The sequence below is a fragment of the Cicer arietinum genome, chromosome 5, assembly GCF_000331145.2.
Source record: "Cicer arietinum cultivar CDC Frontier isolate Library 1 chromosome 5, Cicar.CDCFrontier_v2.0, whole genome shotgun sequence".
Classification (NCBI taxonomy): Eukaryota; Viridiplantae; Streptophyta; class Magnoliopsida; order Fabales; family Fabaceae; genus Cicer; species Cicer arietinum.
The window spans coordinates 63,800,281-63,818,656 of NC_021164.2; the positions used below are offsets into that span (position 1 = coordinate 63,800,281).

The following is an 18,376-nucleotide window of genomic DNA, read 5'->3' on the forward strand; positions in this document are numbered from 1 at the left end:
TTTCAATTTATGTTAATCCATTTTTTTAGTAATATTTTATAAAATAAAAATATATATTCTATTTGACAGAAAATACACAAATTATCATTATATGTTCTACAATATAATTCAACATTAACATTTCTTTAAAATAAAAAATATTAAATAGTCAATTATATTTTTAAATTTTTACATCTTATTGTTGGGTTTGTATTTTACATTTTATTTTATCAAATAAATACAAGTACTATTATATATTGAAAAATAAATTGACAATCAAAGTACAATGAGTTAAACAATTATCATATATAATAAGTTATCATACGAATTTTACAACATATTTTAAAAATTAAATTAAATGATTGTGATAAATATGATTTTTCCTCATTTTAATTTTCCTAATCATATTCAATTATTACAATTAAAGTAATATTATAAGATAATTATATTTATAATACATAAAATATTTATAATCTTATTCAATTATTACAATTAAAGTAATATTATAAGATAATTATATTTATAATACATAAAATATTACTTATAAAACTTATAAAATTATAAAATTATTTTACAATTATTTATAATTAATTTATAATTTATAAATTACTTTACAATTTGATAATAATTTATAATTTATATTGTTATCAAATTATTTTATAAAAAATTTATAAATTATTTTATAATATTATTAGTCATTTATCAATGGTAATAATTTATATTTTTAGTAATTAAATTCAATTGAAAAAGACACCTAATCACTCATAATGGACATAAATACTCATTATCTAATCCTCAATTATATTATTCCAGAGTAATGATTTTATACATTAAAAATTAAATTACTCATTAAAGTCAATCCATTTATAGTTACTTTCAATTTATGTCAATCCATTTTTGTAGTAACATTTTATAAAGTAAAAATATATATTCTATTTGAAAGAAAATACACAAATTCATTAAAAATAATCATAAAATACAAATATATAAAAAATTATTAATAATTTTCAATTATTAAAATCTATTATCTATTATATATATTTAAAATAGACTTCCGTTGCCACACCAACTTATTTTTTTTTTTTTACAAACTCTTGATGAAATATATTCAATAATTTTTTTTATAACAACTTCTCATGCTCGCAACTAAAACATCATACTAATTAAACAAACAAATTTAGCTACGCTACAATATAATTCAACATTAACATTTTTTACATCTTATTTTTGGGTTTGTATTTTACATTTTATTTCATCAAATAACTACAAGTACCATTATATGTTGAAAAATAAATTAATAATCAAAGTACAATGAGTCAAACAATTATCCTATATAATAAGTTATCATACGAATTTTACAAAATATTTTAAAAATTAAATTAGATGATTGTGATAAACATGATTTTCCTTCATTTTAATTTTCCTAATCATATTCAATTATTACAAATCAATAAAGTAATATTACAAGATAACTATATTTATAATACATAAAATATTACTTATAAAACTTATAAAATTAATTAATTAATATTCGCGCAGCGCGCAGGCCATAGTCTAGTTTACCATTCCTTTAGAGTATATATTATAAATGATACAATCGATAGCTCATAATTCAGCCCAAACTATATTACATGAACCCAAATTATAGTAGAAGTCATTCACAAAATTTCGATTGAAATATCATATGATACCACCACACGTTGAAATTACCATGTGATATTGACCTACTTTTTCTTAATGGCTAGTATTCAGAGACTCAATAAACTATATAGTAATCTTGATTATATATATTAACATAGAGGGGATGTATCTCTGATTCTTCCTCTATATTTATGCAGTCAGAAGCACTAAAACTCAAACTAAGTTACCACATGGGTTATATTTGATGATGTTGTTGCTGAAATAGAAAAAGTAGGCACATGCCACGTGGTAGACACCGTTCATGTGGCCATGAGCAAATGAGTAGTTGCGAGAGTAGTACACTCAAACTTAGTACTAGTGTTGCCTTCAACTCCGATTCCTCCTTCCAAGTGGGGTTGGTGTGGTGTGAAGAGCCCAAGTTTTTCAGTTTTCTACGCACACGTGCACAAATGCCTTGAGTACTTTGCAATTGAGCTATCATTATATACTTCTTAATCTCTCACTCCTTCAATCACGTTTAACTAATTCAAACAAATTAAATATTAATGAGAGGGAATAATATATTTCATATTTTAATTTGGTTATTTAATTACGCTAATTAATTAGTTATTTTATATACTAATTAATTACTTTTTTATTTTATTATTTAAGTTTATGTGATTTTTTATGTAAATAGCTCTATCAATTATCAATATTATTTAATTTATTTCTCTTTATTTATTTTTTATCAATTATTTAAATTAAGAACAGAATAAATTATTTTTTATTAATCAATATTGGTTTATTATTTATATCATAGAAATGTAAAATAAAAAATAGTAATTTAAAAGTGATGGAAATAATATTAATTAAATAGATATACAGTTAAAAAACACAATAAAAACTAAAAAAAAAAAATTACACCGTTAATCACTATAACAATCAATCATAACTATAATCACTAAAAAATATTTGACTTTGATATATCTCCTTTAAAAATCAAATGATACTAAAAATAATCTGAAATTGGTCATTATCAAAATCATATATAGGAATCTAAAATATAAATACTCTGCAGAGTAAAGATCAAATTCAGTGTAACAAATTTCTTGCCTCCTATAAATTATCTCTAGGATCAACCTTCAAGTCAAATGAAATTAAATGATACTAAAAATAATCTGAAATTGGTCATTATCAAAACCATATATAGGAATTAATCTAAAATATAAATACTCTGCAGAGTAAAGAGCAAATTGAATGTAACAAATTTCTTACCTCCTATAAATTATCTCTAGGATCAACTTGGGTGTTCTATTCTAGCTAATTTCGGAGCAGGACACAATCATTGTTGTATTTGATGGACTTATATTCCATAAGACAAATTTTGTACTAGTATTGTTACCACTAAGTGGACCTGCTCATATGCCACAACCCTTTCTATTAAGAAGCTAGAGATAACGTGTGAGAAATATGACATAATTTGCACATGTATTGTACCTTAGCTAATGCCTTGATGCTGAAATCAGCATGATATTCATCTGCTTCAATGTCAATTACTCTCACAAAGTTGTGTCAAATCGTAACTAATCAACAAACATAAAATTCATTAAAAAAAAAACATACCACAAATTCGACATGTACATACCATTTTGATAGTTGGCCTACATTAAATCAATATTTGAATATCGTTTGAAACTTGTAACCCTCTTTGTTGTAATATTTGATACATTGACTTTATTAGTGTTAATTAGATTGTCAAAAATAAAAAAATAAAAAAAGTATTTTTATACCTTAAAACTTATTTTATATAATTTTTTCTTCTTATTATTGATATAGATTAGATCAATATCTCAGTTATGATTACGAAAAAGACAATAAACTTTTATTTTTCAAACACGATTAGTATTAGTATTGTTGAGACTACTGCATACAAAAACATTATAACTAAAAATTAAAACAAATAAATCGTTGATAGAAAAGTAATTGAAAAGATAGTTTTGTCTAATGTGTACATGTAAAATATTATTATACCATGTATAAATTTAATTTTTACAATTTGATTAATAAATCTTATCATATATATCTTATTTGATCCAATAATGGGTCGACTTATTAAACTAATAGTAAAAATAAATTTATATATGTTGCAAGACTTATTTCACTTATATATATTTGACTTGAAAAGACATAAGTTGCTTTTGCATTTTAAAAAACGTGATAATTATAAGCTATAGATGACCTTTTTATCACTAGGTATTACTTAAGATTAATGGATGAAATAAAGAGTCTTGTTGACGAATATCTTGAGTACCGGTTAAAAAATCATAAAAGAAAATTTTATATTAGAAAAAATAAAATTTAAACTGTGAAAGAATAAAATACACAAATTTTCATGCATTTTCAATGATAATTTTTTATCATGTACTGTTAATATAAAATATTTTACATTGTAAACACATCATAACTATTTACGAGAATAATTTTTGATGATTTTTTTTTTAAAGTCAAACACTTTTATTGATCTACCTATTAACAATATAAAATTTATTTACATTAAAATTGTGTATTATTCACGGCCCACAAATATTTCTAAAAAAATAATCAAATTATAATTTATTACACACTTTCTTGATATTCTAAAATAGGACCAAACTAAAGTGGCTCAGATGGGCCCAAAATTTAAGGTGTGAAATCAAAATCAAATTTTAATTTTTTGCTAAATATTTTTAATATATATTTTGTTATTTTTATATAGAAAAAAAAATGGCAGCCACGTGGGAAAATTTGGAGAATTGACATTATACTTGTCCACAAAAACTCCGTCAAGGAATGAGACGAGAGATATGGCAATGAATCGATGTCTGTTTTGAGTTTTGAAAGAATGTGGCACTTCAACAAAATACACTTGACTCTAGTTGCAATTGTTATCACTACCTTTGTGGTGTTTTTTGGTATTGATTCATTAGAGGGTGTAAAATTGGTGTCTAGATTAAATTATCAAAGGATTCAAAAAGGACATTCAAGATCAACCCTTTCATCATACAAGGTATATATGAATGAAATTTTTGTATTATAATAATTTTTTCCCTATGTGATTTTTGTTTTGTGCACATAGCATGAATATTTTGTTTTGTGTTGAATTGTTTTTTTGTACATGTAGGATGAGGGAAGACACAAATCGCCTAAAAGAAGATCAATGCAAGGAGGTAGAAATTTGGAGAAGGTTGAAGCAAGTCTTGCAAAAGCAAGAGCTTCGATAAAACAAGCCTTGTTAAGAATCAATGACACTTTGCCTCTTGAGGATTCTCATGATTATATTCCACAAGGTGACATCTACAGGAACGCCTTTGCTTTTCATAGGTATGTTTTTTCTTAATCATGAATTTGAGTAAAAAACATTAGTGAATAAATTTGTCATCTCAATTATGTTAAAATTATCACTTGTTATTTAAAGTATTTTATTAATATTAAATAAAAAAAAATTGAAAGACTAAATCGAAAGCTAAATAAACAAAAATTAACAACATTATCTCGTTAAAAATCTTATATAAAAAACTAAAAAGGATAAAACCAAACTCTAACTGTATCCTAGATATGGTTGTATGAACTATATCATAGGCATGGGTGTATGAACAACATGAGTGGGGGACAAGGATTTATTTAATCATCAAAAGAGAAAAGAAAAAAAAAAGTTTTTTTTCCCAACTTATGTGAATTATTTTATAGAATAAAAGGCATGTGGTATTGAGGCAGATAATCATTTCGTTTATAATTTCTTTTTTATTTATATTAAATTATTCCTAGTACATGTATATGTACATGATGATATATAGTTTTGTGAGGATAAACTTATTTTGTTCACCTTCATTTTCTTAGTGGCTATTGCTTTTTATTAATTAAAATGCATATGTCTTAGATAATACATTTAAAGGAATAATAGATTAAAAGATAAAAGAGATTATATCTCAAATGATTTGGTCAGTTAATATGATTTTTTTTAAAAATATTCAATTAATCTTAAGATTTTTACTACAATAGACTAGACCGATGAAATTCAACTCCATTTGCTAGTAAATGAATCTTTTGCTATAAAGACACGGAGAAAAAAACGAGACATTTGATTATATTAAAAAAAATTTACTTTAATTTTTTTACACTTCAAATTTTCCCTGTAGTTCTCTAGTTCTCTTTCTCTATCTCTATTTTTCTATATGTAAAAAATCTTTTTTTTTTTTTGGGTACAATAGTCATGTGCTGAAAATTGATTTGCCTACACTACTTCACAATAGACATCGTGGAAGCTTGTAAATCATTATTCTTTCCCAATTATTGAACATATATTGTAGGAGTTAGAAGATGCCAAAAGAGAGAAAGAAAGAAAATTGTCTAGTTCCATGTTTATGGTGCGTTGAACTTGAACAAATTAATACACTCTATTGGACCTCACCTAAGTCACGTGTTGACATGATATGATGTTTTGGTGGATATGTGTTAGGTTCAATTCTTTACAAACAACAATAAATAAATCTTAAATTCTCCTAATCTTTTTGGGAAAGATTAGACTAAAACACACATATACTTTAATCATTACCCAACAACCTAATTTTATGTGTCTTAAGTTAAAAATAATCAATTCTAAAAAAACATGTATACTATATCAAAAAGGTTTTCTTTCATGAACAAAAATATTTCATAGTTACAACATTGTAAGTACAAGTGACACATATTTGGGTAGTTTAATCATTTGATTGAAGATAATCTCTAACTATTGCATATAAAAAAAATATCTTTAGATATGTTAACTCTGTAAATAAATATCAGTTACTTAATTATAAATATTAATTTTATAATTGTGCGTGGAAAATGGGGGTTAGTTTTTTAAGAGTCCTTTAGTTCTAGCAATAGGGGTTAGTTTTTTTAGTTGTTGTGTCCTCTTAATTGTCATGCTTTACTTAGTTTTCATTCTTTTGAATTGTCTTTATTACATATATATGATATAGGAGTTACTACTTAATGGAGAAGCTCTTTAAAATCTTTGTGTATGAAGAGGGAGAGCCTCCACTTTTTCATTATGGTCCTTGCAAGAATATATATTCAATGGAAGGAATATTTATAAACTTATTGGAAAGCAATACTCAGTTTAGGACTCAGAATCCAGATGAGGCTCATGTTTACTTTCTTCCATTTAGTGTTGTTATGATCCTTGAGCATCTCTTTCACCCTGTTATTCGTGACAAAGCTGTATTGGGGAGAACTATTGGTGATTATGTTCATATCATATCCCATAAATATACATATTGGAATAGAAGTTATGGAGCTGACCATTTCATGCTTTCTTGTCATGATTGGGTACTCATTTTTCAATTTTCCTCCTCTAATTATAGTGCCTATAAACTTATGATTAAGGATATATTTTTTTTATTACACAAATGTTATTTGTTCTATTTTTATTTAAAAAAATGTTTGATGTACATCTCATAAGGCATATACACATCTAGAGATAAAGAGATAAAATATAATGATATGATATATATGAATAATTGCTGTTCAATTAAGTTCAAGAGAGCCATTAAAAATATTTGAACTGATTTTATAACATAAACACTTGAAACAAATAAAATATCAATCTTATAAAAAATAGCATATGACCTCTATAAACTCTTAACTTTGTTTTCAACGAGTTTATGAAGATTACCTTGTGTAAAGGAGTTGATTGACACAGCCTATTGTGTAGTAGCTACTTATTGGATAAGCACTTAAATTAATTTAAATGTGCACCCAAACACTATACTTGAATAACCATGAATTTCAACCGTTCAATATATAATGTTCATTAGCATCTACTAAATATGGTTCAACTAACTTTTAAATTTTTTGTGAAAAAAAAATGGTTTTTGTGCACAGGGACCAAGGGCAACTTGGTATGTTAAGGAATTATATTTCATTGCAATTCGAGTACTATGCAATGCAAATATCTCTGAGCATTTCAATCCAAAAAAAGATGCATCATTTCCTGAAATCAATTTAGTAACAGGTGAAACAACAGGTCTAATTGGTGGCTATCCACAATGGAACAGAACAATTCTGGCTTTCTTTGCAGGACAAATGCATGGTAGAATTAGACCAATGCTTTTCCAACATTGGAAGAACAAAGACAAAGATATGTTAGTTTATGAAAAACTTCCCGAAAATGTTTCATATCATGAAACAATGAAGATGAGTAAATATTGTATTTGTCCAAGTGGTTATGAAGTGGCTAGTCCAAGAATTGTTGAGGCAATTTATGCTGAATGTGTGCCTGTTATAATATCTCAAAATTATGTGCTTCCTTTTAGTGATGTTCTTGATTGGGATTGTTTTTCTGTTCAGATTCAAGTGAGTGAAATTCCTAAGCTTAAGGAAATTTTGTTGGGTATATCAGAGGAAAAATATGTGAGATTGTATGAGGGAGTTAAGAAAGTGCAAAGACATTTTGTGATGAATAATCCTCCTAAGAGATATGACGTGTTTCATATGATTGTTCATTCTATATGGCTTAGGAGATTGAATGTGATTGTGAAATAAGTAATGATGTCATTGTTGTTCTCTCAATATTGATTCTTTTGTTGATGAGGTTCATTGCTTGTATTCATTATTCTTAATTGGCATAGAACATTGTTTATATACAAGTAGTATATTCCCTATAAGTTACTTCATGATCACTAAATAAACATTTTTTAGAAAAGTAATAACTATATCCATAGTATGAAGTGATCCAAAAGGCATTTTTATCAAATAACTACTCAATTTTGTCTTTACAATTATAAGATTGTATCAACTTAGTCTATAATACTTGTCAATATTATAAGATGATCTATGAATCGTAAAGTGCTTCTTAGGTTCGTTCCTTAGAAATTGTTATCAACGAATCTTCACATCATTCACTTAATTTCAAATGCATCATATATTATTAGCTTAATGTCATATAATCTCTTTGCAAATATCAACAAAGGGATGAACTAGATTAAAATATTTTGCAATTTTAAATATCATTTCGGAATATTAATCAATGTCTAAGGACTAAATTGAGTCTATGCATAGGTATTAATCCATTAAAAAAAACACATGAATTTTTTTAAAATAATTTAACTAAGAGAATTAAATTGTTCAATTGATAATATAAAATTACTATAAAAATTTTGATAGTCACAAAATTGTGTTCGCTTTCAACGATAAATTAACTCAAATGCACAATTTATAATATTAAAAAATCGTCAATTTTATTTATAATAAAATAATCTAAAAGTAGGCAAAAAATACACATATAATCCTTTAAGTTTAACTCAATTTCTATTTCAGCTTTGCTATCATCTTTTTGATATTCACACCTCTCAAATTTTTCATATAAACAAAATACCTAAATTTTTCTTGCTTATTTATATCATTCTTTAAACTCTAATTTCTCTTTTTGTCTCCATCTTCTACTTCATATTCATATTCATCTTTTTTTCTCACACCTCATTCTCCTTCTTCCTCCATTTTCAACAACATCTTCGATCATCTTCATTGTCTCTCATTTGATTTTAGTGAGAGTGAAGCTCATGTTGTCAACATTTGATACTGGAACAACAATGGTGATTCTAATGATCTCCATGCGTACGGAAAATGAACACACATACGCAAACCGAGTTTGTCCAGAAACCTACTTGAACTGAGTTTATGTACGTGAACTCAATATGCGTATGTGGACTGAGTTTGTGTGGAACATACGTGAACTGAATTTGCATATGAACCTACGTGAATTGAGTTTGCGTAAGTGAATTGAGATTGCATAGAAACGTACTTGAACTCCATTTATGTAGATCATACACAAACTCAGTTCACGTAGTGTTTGTGATTTCTTAAATTGAATAACGTACTTGAATTCAACTCACGTAACGATACATGATTTAAATTTGTGTATATGAATTATTTACAACGTACGTGAACTGAGTTCAAGTAAAATCTTCAAATTTTGAAAGAAAAAAAAAATCGAACTCAAACATAGATCTATAAACATACCTTGTTGAGTGACTTTAATCATAATATGAAGATGTGACTTATTGGGTGTAAATTATGAATGAGTGAGCTTTGAATGAGTATGAGTTATGATTAGTGAGTTATGAATGAGTTGTGATCTATGACTATGAGTTATGAGGTTAATGATAGTGATGAAGAGACAAATAGAAGTTATAGAATGAGACAAATAAACAAGAGTATTTTGGATATTTTGTTTTTATGAAAAATTGAGGGAGGTGGATGACAAAAATGCAGTGTGGGTAACAAAATTGTTTCTACTTAGGTTATTTAAGTTTATTTTATCTTGTGTTAAGTTACATTTTCTTTGCACGTTAGTCTTTTATCTCAATTTCGGCAACAATTAATTCAATTGAAAGCTTATGATCATTTGAAATTGTACCAAAATGCTCAAACAATATGTCTCTCGTACTAACCTTTCAAAAAACATTAATCACATTTTATAAATTATGTATTTTTTATTTTATCTACAACAATTTAAACTTACATATAACCTTAAAAATAAAGTAATAAATGTTTATCTACGTAATAGATGTCTTTAACATTTATTATGTGGATAGATATTTAACATGATAATAATTTGAAAAAAAATTTAAATTTAAGATAACATATGTAATTTAATATATCGTAAAGGCTAATAAAGTAAACGAATATAGTCTAAATAATCAAATAAAATACATAAATTTAAAGGAGTTAACCTAAAATTAAAAAAATAAAGATATTCTCTAATGCTCTTTTGTTCTAAGCAAAAATCTTATAGACGGTAATTACAAAAATTTGTTTTTCTTTTAACATACTTGCAAAAAGTTGACTATTTCAAGGGTTTAAGAAAACCTCTACCAAATAAAATGGCTTAAAAAAACAAACATACCCTTAATTTTCTTTATATTAGAACAAAAATCGCAAAACCTGTTTTGAAATCCATTATCGCAATTCACATCGTCGTCGAACACAGTGTGTGCGTTTCTTCCAAGGACACAATATGCAGGTAAACCCTTCTTCCATTCCTTATTCTTCATTAATTTCAAAAGTTGTGTGAGTGAAACGAGTAAGTAGGTAAAGAATTTGTGTGTGTTTGCAGGCGAGTGATAGGTTTAATATCAATTCACAACTCGAGCATCTTCAAGCTAAATATGTTGGAACTGGTCATGCTGATTTAAACAGATTTGAGTGGGCCGTCAATATTCAGCGTGATAGCTATGCATCATACATTGGTCGCTACCCTTTACTTTCATTCTTTTCCATCGCTGAAAACGAATCTATTGGAAGACAACGCTATACCTTCATGCAGGTTTTTACTTTTTTTTTCCCGTAATTTTAGGATCATATGAGGTTCTCTTAACTTTTTCTGAGGGTTGGGTGTATTTTTCTATATACATGGAAACTAAAATATTATTTAATATAAACTTTTGGGGAAAATTAAAATTAAAAAGTTGGAATTTTGAACAATTAACCAGTCAAGTGAGATTAGGAAGGCTGTTTCCTTAAATCTCTCTAGCCTATTTTTGTAATCTTTAGTTTTGAAGATTAAAGATGTGATGGAACCAGTGGCAGGCTTGTTGCTATGTTCTCTTTTAATATATTCTTCTATTTTTAATAAGAAGAATATCAGAGTTTTCCTTTATGAGAAAAACGTATTTGCCCACCATATCTTATGAGCTATGTAGTTGTAGTATAGATTAAGACAAATTAGTATTAGGCATCCTTACTAATTGACATAATAATTGTTAATTTCCTTATTTGAACAATACTGTTTTTTATGCAGAAAATGCTCCTGCCTTGTGGTCTGCCTCCAGAAAGAGAAGAAGAATGAAAATTTGACATCTATATTACAAATAGATCATCACGGTTTATGGAGTTTTATCATTATATTATAATAATGTGTCATTTTGATTAAGGAACTTATGTGATCTTGATTGGCAATTGTGGTATCATTTTTTCTTTTGACATGTAAATGCTTTAGTTGTTATTGAGCAGAAACGCTAAATTATGAGATGTCAAAATTAGTATTTTTTCCCATGTTGTCGTGATGTTTTGAGAGATGGCTTTTTAAGATGAATGATTTATGTTTTGCATCCATAAAAATGTTACACTTCTTTAAAATCACTTTTAACATTGACCATGCTAAGTCAATCAAAATGAAGCTTTATCATTCTGCTAGGAATGATGAATTTGTCCTGTCAAAAGAAAGAAAAAAAACAGGAATGGTGAATTTGTGATGGATACTTTGACATCCCATTTTTCTCTTTACTGGATTTGTTGGGTTTTAACGAGACATAAATTTATATACTTGTAGAATTGATTTAAATTACAACAAAGATAACTATTAAGTTCCAGGGAAAGAAGGGTTGAAAAGCAATTGTGTAGCCTATGTATGGTCAATATTGTTCTTGTGATACAAGCTAATCAGACAGTTATGTAGCTACAATGACAGTTAATTCTTAATTCAATGCTTATATATGTGACTGTAAATTAGCTTAGCTATTGGTGAATTAATTAAGCTTAAATGTTTATTCAAACATAGTTCATATGTATCAAGAAAGTACCCCAAATTTTCAACAACAAAAAATCATGTGTTATCATCATGTTTATAAACATTAACTCTTAAGTATATTGTGATGTTTCGGAGACCTTTGAATGAAATAGGAAAAAATTAACAGAGAATTAAGTTGCTGAGGGTTGGCATATTTCAGGAAGAAATGACTCTACCTAAATTTTGATACTCACATATTTATCATGTTTTGTTTGTGTGTTGAGGTGAGAATTGTTTGTTTTTAATCAGTGCTAGCCAAGACCTAAATTTTTATACTCACTCTCACATTTATCATGTTTTCTTCTGCGTTCAGGTGAGAATTGTTTGTTATTAGTCAGTGGCTAGTCAAGCAAAAAACGTACTAGATTAATTGTTCTATTAGTTTTGCTTTTGACTATGTTTAGCTCAAAATTTACCAGACTGCTAGGTAAAGATGGAAACAGGTTAATAGATTTAAGGTTGCTACAAGAAATCTTACGAGCAAAAGATAAATACTTGAAAACCCATACAACTTCATTAGTAGTAATAAAAGCTTAATTTTCTATTATGAAAAATCAAACTTTCATATTCTTGCAAATACAATGGAGGCTCTTTATTTATCAACAACTGACCCTTAAAATCTTAATAATGAATGATCTCTTCCTTTCACCTATACATACACGCAAACAGCCATGCTTGTAAATATGCATATATAAACCAACTCTATCTGTTTTTTAACTAGCCATCAACTCTATATTGAGTTGTTAGAAAACAGAACTCTTCTTGCTTCTATTTCTTCAATATTTTTCGTTAAATATGCACTTTTATTTCCTCTTATTTCATGATTATCCAAACAACACTCAAGTGAAAGTAAATCTGCTATGAGAGAACCTCAAATGGATTGTTCGTTATAAAAAATAATATGAGCAACCAACAATGTTTGAGCAGCAGAAGGAGCTGGTTCCAACAACATAGTGAACCATTGTTCAAATATGTAGGAGAGGCACCAAATTTAGAGTACTGACAATTCATCAAACATATTGACTCAATAAGAGGTGACATGTGAGCTAACAAAAGTTAACATAAAGCAACTGCTCAAATGTGAAACAAGGAAGCACCAAAATTACCAACTTCATTAAATTAAGCTTTAATATTCAATTATACAAATTCAAACACAAATATACCCCACAAATAGTATTCCCCTATTGTTGTTAGATTCCTGATTAAGCTTTGCACCTGTTAGCATGGTAGTCACAATCTTGATATACCTCTAAACCTGGTTGGCCTAACTGAGACTCTTCAAAGCAAGCACACCGCTTACTCATCTTCCCGGTCACAGCAATTTCTATAGGTCTCTGAACCAACCTAGGGTAGCCAACATCACACCATACCTGACCAAAATATGTAAACCTGTGTCATAATGTGCATTTACCCGGGTAGGTTGAACTTCTAATTACAAAATATGCTGACAGTTTCAGTTGCAACAGCCTATAGCATGTCTTGTATTTCATTCTCAATTAATAGCATACTGCAAAGTTCATTCCAGTGTTGTCAAATAAAGGCTATAGTGGCACTATAGCACTACAATGTAGCACACTTTGAACAAATCGCTATTGTACTGCGATACGTTATTTGATACAAAGTGTTGTCAAATAGAGGTTACAGTGGCATATACATTGTAGCATTGCAGAATTTGAACAAACCGTTATTTTCTGCGATCAAAGATTGACAACGCTTGCTCTAATATAATCAAAGATGACCAAGTTTGTTGATTCCTTGTAAGTTTTGTATAAATTGTTCATCCTATTTCATTTAGTTTCTGTAATATTTCATTTATTTTCCACATTATTTTTATTTGCTAAACAATGTAGTTTGACTGGAAAAAAAATGGGCAACTTAAAAAGTGAAAGGGTAACATTGTATCCAAAAAGAACAGAGAAAAATCAATATGATATCCATGACTCACAACCATCCTGAACTTGATGTATCATATATGTAATTGTTATTAGGAGAAAAACCATGTAGCAATAAAATAATGAAAAGAGGATTAAGAATAATGATGATGGTGTTTACCTCACCACCCTCATCTTGACTCCATCTTGAACTGCATGCAGGTTGTTTAGCTTCTTCAATCTTCTGCTTTTCTTGAAGCTGAGCACCTCTTGCAGCCTTTGCTTCAACCCCTTTCAAATATTTTGTAGGATTCCCTTGGCTATCATAGTATCGTCCAACTAGCTTGCCAACAAACCTACATAAATAACGATAAATATTCCAGTGAACATTCAAGTAATATGCTGTCATAGAGTGTAAAAGTTTCTAACACTTAAGGTGTTGATCTGGAAATGTGCTTCTAGGAAAACCTATGAATCGTGTACATGTGCTTCTAGGAAATTTCCTGAACCAATGTGTCATTAACTGCCTTTATCCCTATAGTATTTACCAGTTTCTATCACATTGATTCATGTAAACTTGCTTCTAGGAAAATTGTATGCATATCAAAAATAAAATTGATTTCAATCCATGATCAAATTACCGAATTCGAAATAAACTAACTTTTAAGTTTAAAGCAAAATAAATTGAAGGAAATATGACTCACTTGTAAGTTCTAAAGTAGAAATCCCTCCATTCAACAAGACTCTTCACCTGAAAGCAGTTTAATTTGGGGTAAGGTTCACATATTTATTATGGATGAGTTCAGGTAAGACTAATTAAAAAATGTGAAAGTTGTAAATCAAGGGGAGAAGAAAAGGAAAACAAGAAACCCACACTTCTATAAAAATACTCTAAGGTAGTGGAGCCAAGAGCCTGATTACATATTTAAATGACTAGGCTTTTAGTGAAATGAAAAATTTCAGCAGCAATCTTGATGAAATGAAACATCATGTGAGTAAGTCAATGTTCCAAACTAGGGAGGACCAAGAAGGTTAAGGATTAAAGATACAAAGTTATTAAAATGTCAAGACCTTCCCAACCATTACCTAGGCACCCGATAATGTTTACTCTGGTTAACCTGGGTTTGAATCCTCATTGGGAGGGATACCCACATTTAGTGTCAAACGCACCTCAAATATGATTACCTCCGGAGGAGGGTACCTATGGGAAACCAAAAAAAATCTCCTAGGCCCATTTCTACATGGAAAATGCCTATCTTCCACTTATGCCAAAATATCTAAACATGAGATTCAGATAAAAGGAACGGTTAAACTACAACCAATTCTATCTATCGACCTTTAAATAAACAAATAAATAGATATATAAATAAATAAAAAAGTAAAAGGATTCCAGTATGAAAATCATATCAATATTATTATTAAAGTTATCGTAGGAACTAGAGAATATTTCAAAATAAAATACAAAATGAATTCTGGAAATCTAAGAAAACAGTTGAGAACTGAGCTAACAAAAATTACAACCTCAGTGCTAGATAGACCGCGCAATGAGTCGGTGAGACCATCTCCTACATAATCAGCACAAAGAAATTTAAAGAATTAAAAAACATACTATATTGTTCAACGAATAAATTGTTTCTAGGAGCAGCAATAGCAGGCAATGATTTGGGGTATTACCACAGTATAATATAACATTTCAAAACAAGATCTAGACAGGATAGGGCCTTTTGATTTTTACTTCAAAAGAAATTGCAAACCATGGTTAAACTATTCTAATTTTTGTCACGCTTTTCTTCTATTTCTCCCCTGTTGCATTTTAAAGCATTCCATGTTCTAATTTTTGTCACGCTTCATCATTATTTCAAATTCTATTTACTATGAAAAACAAAAGTACCTTTAAGGTTGTAGAAATATAAACTTGAGATAAAGTATGATACAAAAACAACTAAATGAAGATCATTATGTGTGTTTTCCAGCATGATGAAGTGGAGAAAGTCCATGATTAAATCGGAAATTGAGATTCTGATTAGGGTTCTTGAAAAGAAAAGAAAAACAAAGGGTGGTCTTGAAGCAATATATTGCTTTCATTTAGTTATCTATCATTTCTTATTATATAGTCAACAAATTGTGCCAAATGCAGTTTAGAACATTGAGATAATAGGAATTTTGTATACTGCATTATATGAATTTGAAACAAATAAAATTGCAAAACCATGAACAAAGTAGATATGATCAGGCTTCGCAAAAACCAAATGAAACAAAGAGAATATAACAAAATTACTCAATTATTTACTTGGATTTGGGTACTTCTGAATCAGTTTTTTATCACTTCACATTAAGAACATCATACACGTGCAATCAGTTCTCAACAACAAAGTGTCACCAATGCGGTAAATAAATGAAGAAGGTTGAAAGGCAAAATGCAATGCAAGAAACAAATAAGTAGTTGGTCACATACAAGCTAGTGTGTGTACAGACACAACAACTATAAATGAATCTGCCAGTGGCTAATTTCAAAAGCATAAGATTATTTTAAGCAAAAAGTTAAAGCCTTCCATTCTGTAACAGTGAAACCCTAAGGCAAATTTACATTTGAAATCACTTGTTTTTTTCATGTCTGATTAAAGACATACACTCACAAGAAAACCAACAACACAGCTTCGCTCTTTCATCTCTTCTAATGTTTCAAAATAATCAAGCTAAACATCAGTTGTTGGATCACACACAAAAATGAACATTTGGATTACTGCAATAAAAAGCATCATAATGAAAAAAAAGTTGAATAAAATTCCATCCATTTAAAGTGAAATTCAATCCAAATAAATAACTATTTCACCTGTGAAATTTCCAGAGACAAACGCACGAGAAGCATCCCTGAAATTAAGATACCCCCACCCAAAAAAATGTTAAAAATTAACATATTTCATAGGAATCCAATCAGAACAAAAATCATGGATGAAGGAGGATAGGATGTGAGAACATGCCTTCCAGAAAAGTGATTGTATCCCCCTCCTGAACCATAGTGAGATTTTCCCTTTGTTACATCAAACACAGATCTATAAAAAAAAAAAAAAAAAGTTGAAAAATATATACACACATTAGATTAGAGTTAATAAAAATTGCAACTATGCCATTGCTTACAATTAAAGAAATTTGCAAATTAGATTCATAGCATTTGACAGGCAACAGAGAGAGATATACCCAAGAATTCCTAAAAGGATTGGCAACCCTTCATCAGTTCCATTGAACAAAGCAAGCTCTTCAGTACTGAACAATCTCTAAACACAGAATGCAAAGTCAAAATCGTTGACTTAGTTCATTAGGTCAGATATTTGCATTAACGAAAAAATATGATCTTTAATCACTAAATTGAAGTAACACAATGAAAATCTCAAAACCCATAATTTAAATTTAATAATTAAGAGAACAATGATTGTGGGGAGTTTGAAAGAGTGACCTGTGAAGTGTGGAAGTTGATTGAAAATCGGAGAATGAGAGAAAGGAAAATGACAAAAAGAGCGATTCCAGAGAGAGGAGAGGTAGCTAATGTCTTTAACCACATCGCTTTGTTTTTTAGATCACTTCATAGATTAAGAAACACACACATACACACTCACGTTGGAATCCTCCAACAACTTCGACTTACGATTTGGTTCACGTTCCTTGCTTGCAACAACTTATATGATTCGCCTATAATGTTATGTTTGATAAAATTTATAAATTAATTGAGTGTTAAGGAAAATTAACACTTCAATTAACTTAAAAATGTCAAATATCATACTTTTTTGTCGATATTATGCTTCTAATTTGATGTTAATAAAACCAAATTATAATCCCCTGTAAAAAAATTAATTTAATTTGGTATTAATAACTATATTATACTTTACTTATGTAATTATATATCTTTAGTAAAAAAATATATATATTAAAAACTTCTATCTATTGAAATTGCAAAATTAAATTTAAGTATCGCAAAATTAAATTTAAGTTTTGTTTTATGAACAGCAATCACGTGACATTATATATATTTTATAATTGAATTTTACTTTTACGTTTGTAAGTTTTTTAAAAAATAAATATACATTAATGTTGACCTAATTAAAATTAAAGATTAAATTTTTATACATATAGATAAAATGGGATCAAATTACTATTTTCAAAATAAAAAACATAAATAGTAGATTATAAAATTTTGAAGCCAAAATTGCATATATATATTTTTTAGTCTATTGCCAAAATTGCATTTTAACTTACAATAAATCACTCATAATTGGTTGCATGGTTAGAAGTGCTCAAAATAAGATATAAAACTTCGTAAAAT

At 28.1% G+C, this 18,376-nt stretch overlaps 3 protein-coding genes across 3 annotated transcripts; 2 read left to right on the forward strand and 1 right to left on the reverse strand.

The window, feature by feature from the left end:
* Nucleotides 1-4,382: 4,382 nt before the first annotated feature.
* On the forward strand, nt 4,383-8,190 carry LOC101515571 (probable glycosyltransferase At3g07620). The gene is made up of 4 exons (XM_004502020.3): nt 4,383-4,645; nt 4,760-4,959; nt 6,600-6,948; nt 7,504-8,190. The coding sequence occupies exons 1-4, from the start codon at nt 4,457-4,459 to the stop codon at nt 8,161-8,163; spliced, it is 1,398 nt and encodes a 465-aa protein (XP_004502077.1). The 5' UTR covers nt 4,383-4,456; the 3' UTR covers nt 8,164-8,190.
* Nucleotides 8,191-10,482: 2,292 nt separating this feature from the next.
* On the forward strand, nt 10,483-11,671 carry LOC101488324 (uncharacterized protein At4g14342-like). The gene is made up of 3 exons (XM_004502021.4): nt 10,483-10,642; nt 10,736-10,945; nt 11,420-11,671. Exons 1-3 carry the CDS (start codon nt 10,637-10,639, stop codon nt 11,465-11,467), a joined length of 264 nt encoding a protein of 87 aa, XP_004502078.1. The 5' UTR covers nt 10,483-10,636; the 3' UTR covers nt 11,468-11,671.
* A 1,608-nt stretch (nt 11,672-13,279) lies between these two features.
* On the reverse strand, nt 13,280-17,765 carry LOC101488647 (membrane-associated progesterone-binding protein 4). The gene is made up of 8 exons (XM_004502022.4): nt 17,513-17,765; nt 17,257-17,333; nt 17,040-17,111; nt 16,892-16,929; nt 15,580-15,623; nt 14,763-14,809; nt 14,240-14,414; nt 13,280-13,557 (listed from the first exon to the last, which is right to left on the reverse strand). The coding sequence occupies exons 1-8, from the start codon at nt 17,615-17,617 to the stop codon at nt 13,390-13,392; spliced, it is 726 nt and encodes a 241-aa protein (XP_004502079.1). The 5' UTR covers nt 17,618-17,765; the 3' UTR covers nt 13,280-13,389.
* Nucleotides 17,766-18,376: the final 611 nt, after the last annotated feature.

Coding starts and splice junctions, on each gene's coding strand:
- LOC101515571 (XM_004502020.3), top strand. CDS start 4,457: ATGTCTGTTTTGAGTTTTGAAAGAATGTGGCACTTCAACAAAATACAC. Junction 4,960..6,599: donor AACGCCTTTGCTTTTCATAG/GTATGTTTTTTC, acceptor TATATGATATAG/GAGTTACTACTTAATGGAGA. Junction 6,949..7,503: donor TGCTTTCTTGTCATGATTGG/GTACTCATTTTT, acceptor TTTTGTGCACAG/GGACCAAGGGCAACTTGGTA.
- LOC101488324 (XM_004502021.4), top strand. Junction 10,946..11,419: donor AACGCTATACCTTCATGCAG/GTTTTTACTTTT, acceptor TTTTTTATGCAG/AAAATGCTCCTGCCTTGTGG.
- LOC101488647 (XM_004502022.4), bottom strand. CDS start 17,617: ATGTGGTTAAAGACATTAGCTACCTCTCCTCTCTCTGGAATCGCTCTT. Junction 17,112..17,256: donor ATCCTTTTAGGAATTCTTGG/GTATATCTCTCT, acceptor TTTTTTTTATAG/ATCTGTGTTTGATGTAACAA. Junction 15,624..16,891: donor TGTCTCTGGAAATTTCACAG/GTGAAATAGTTA, acceptor CTGATTATGTAG/GAGATGGTCTCACCGACTCA.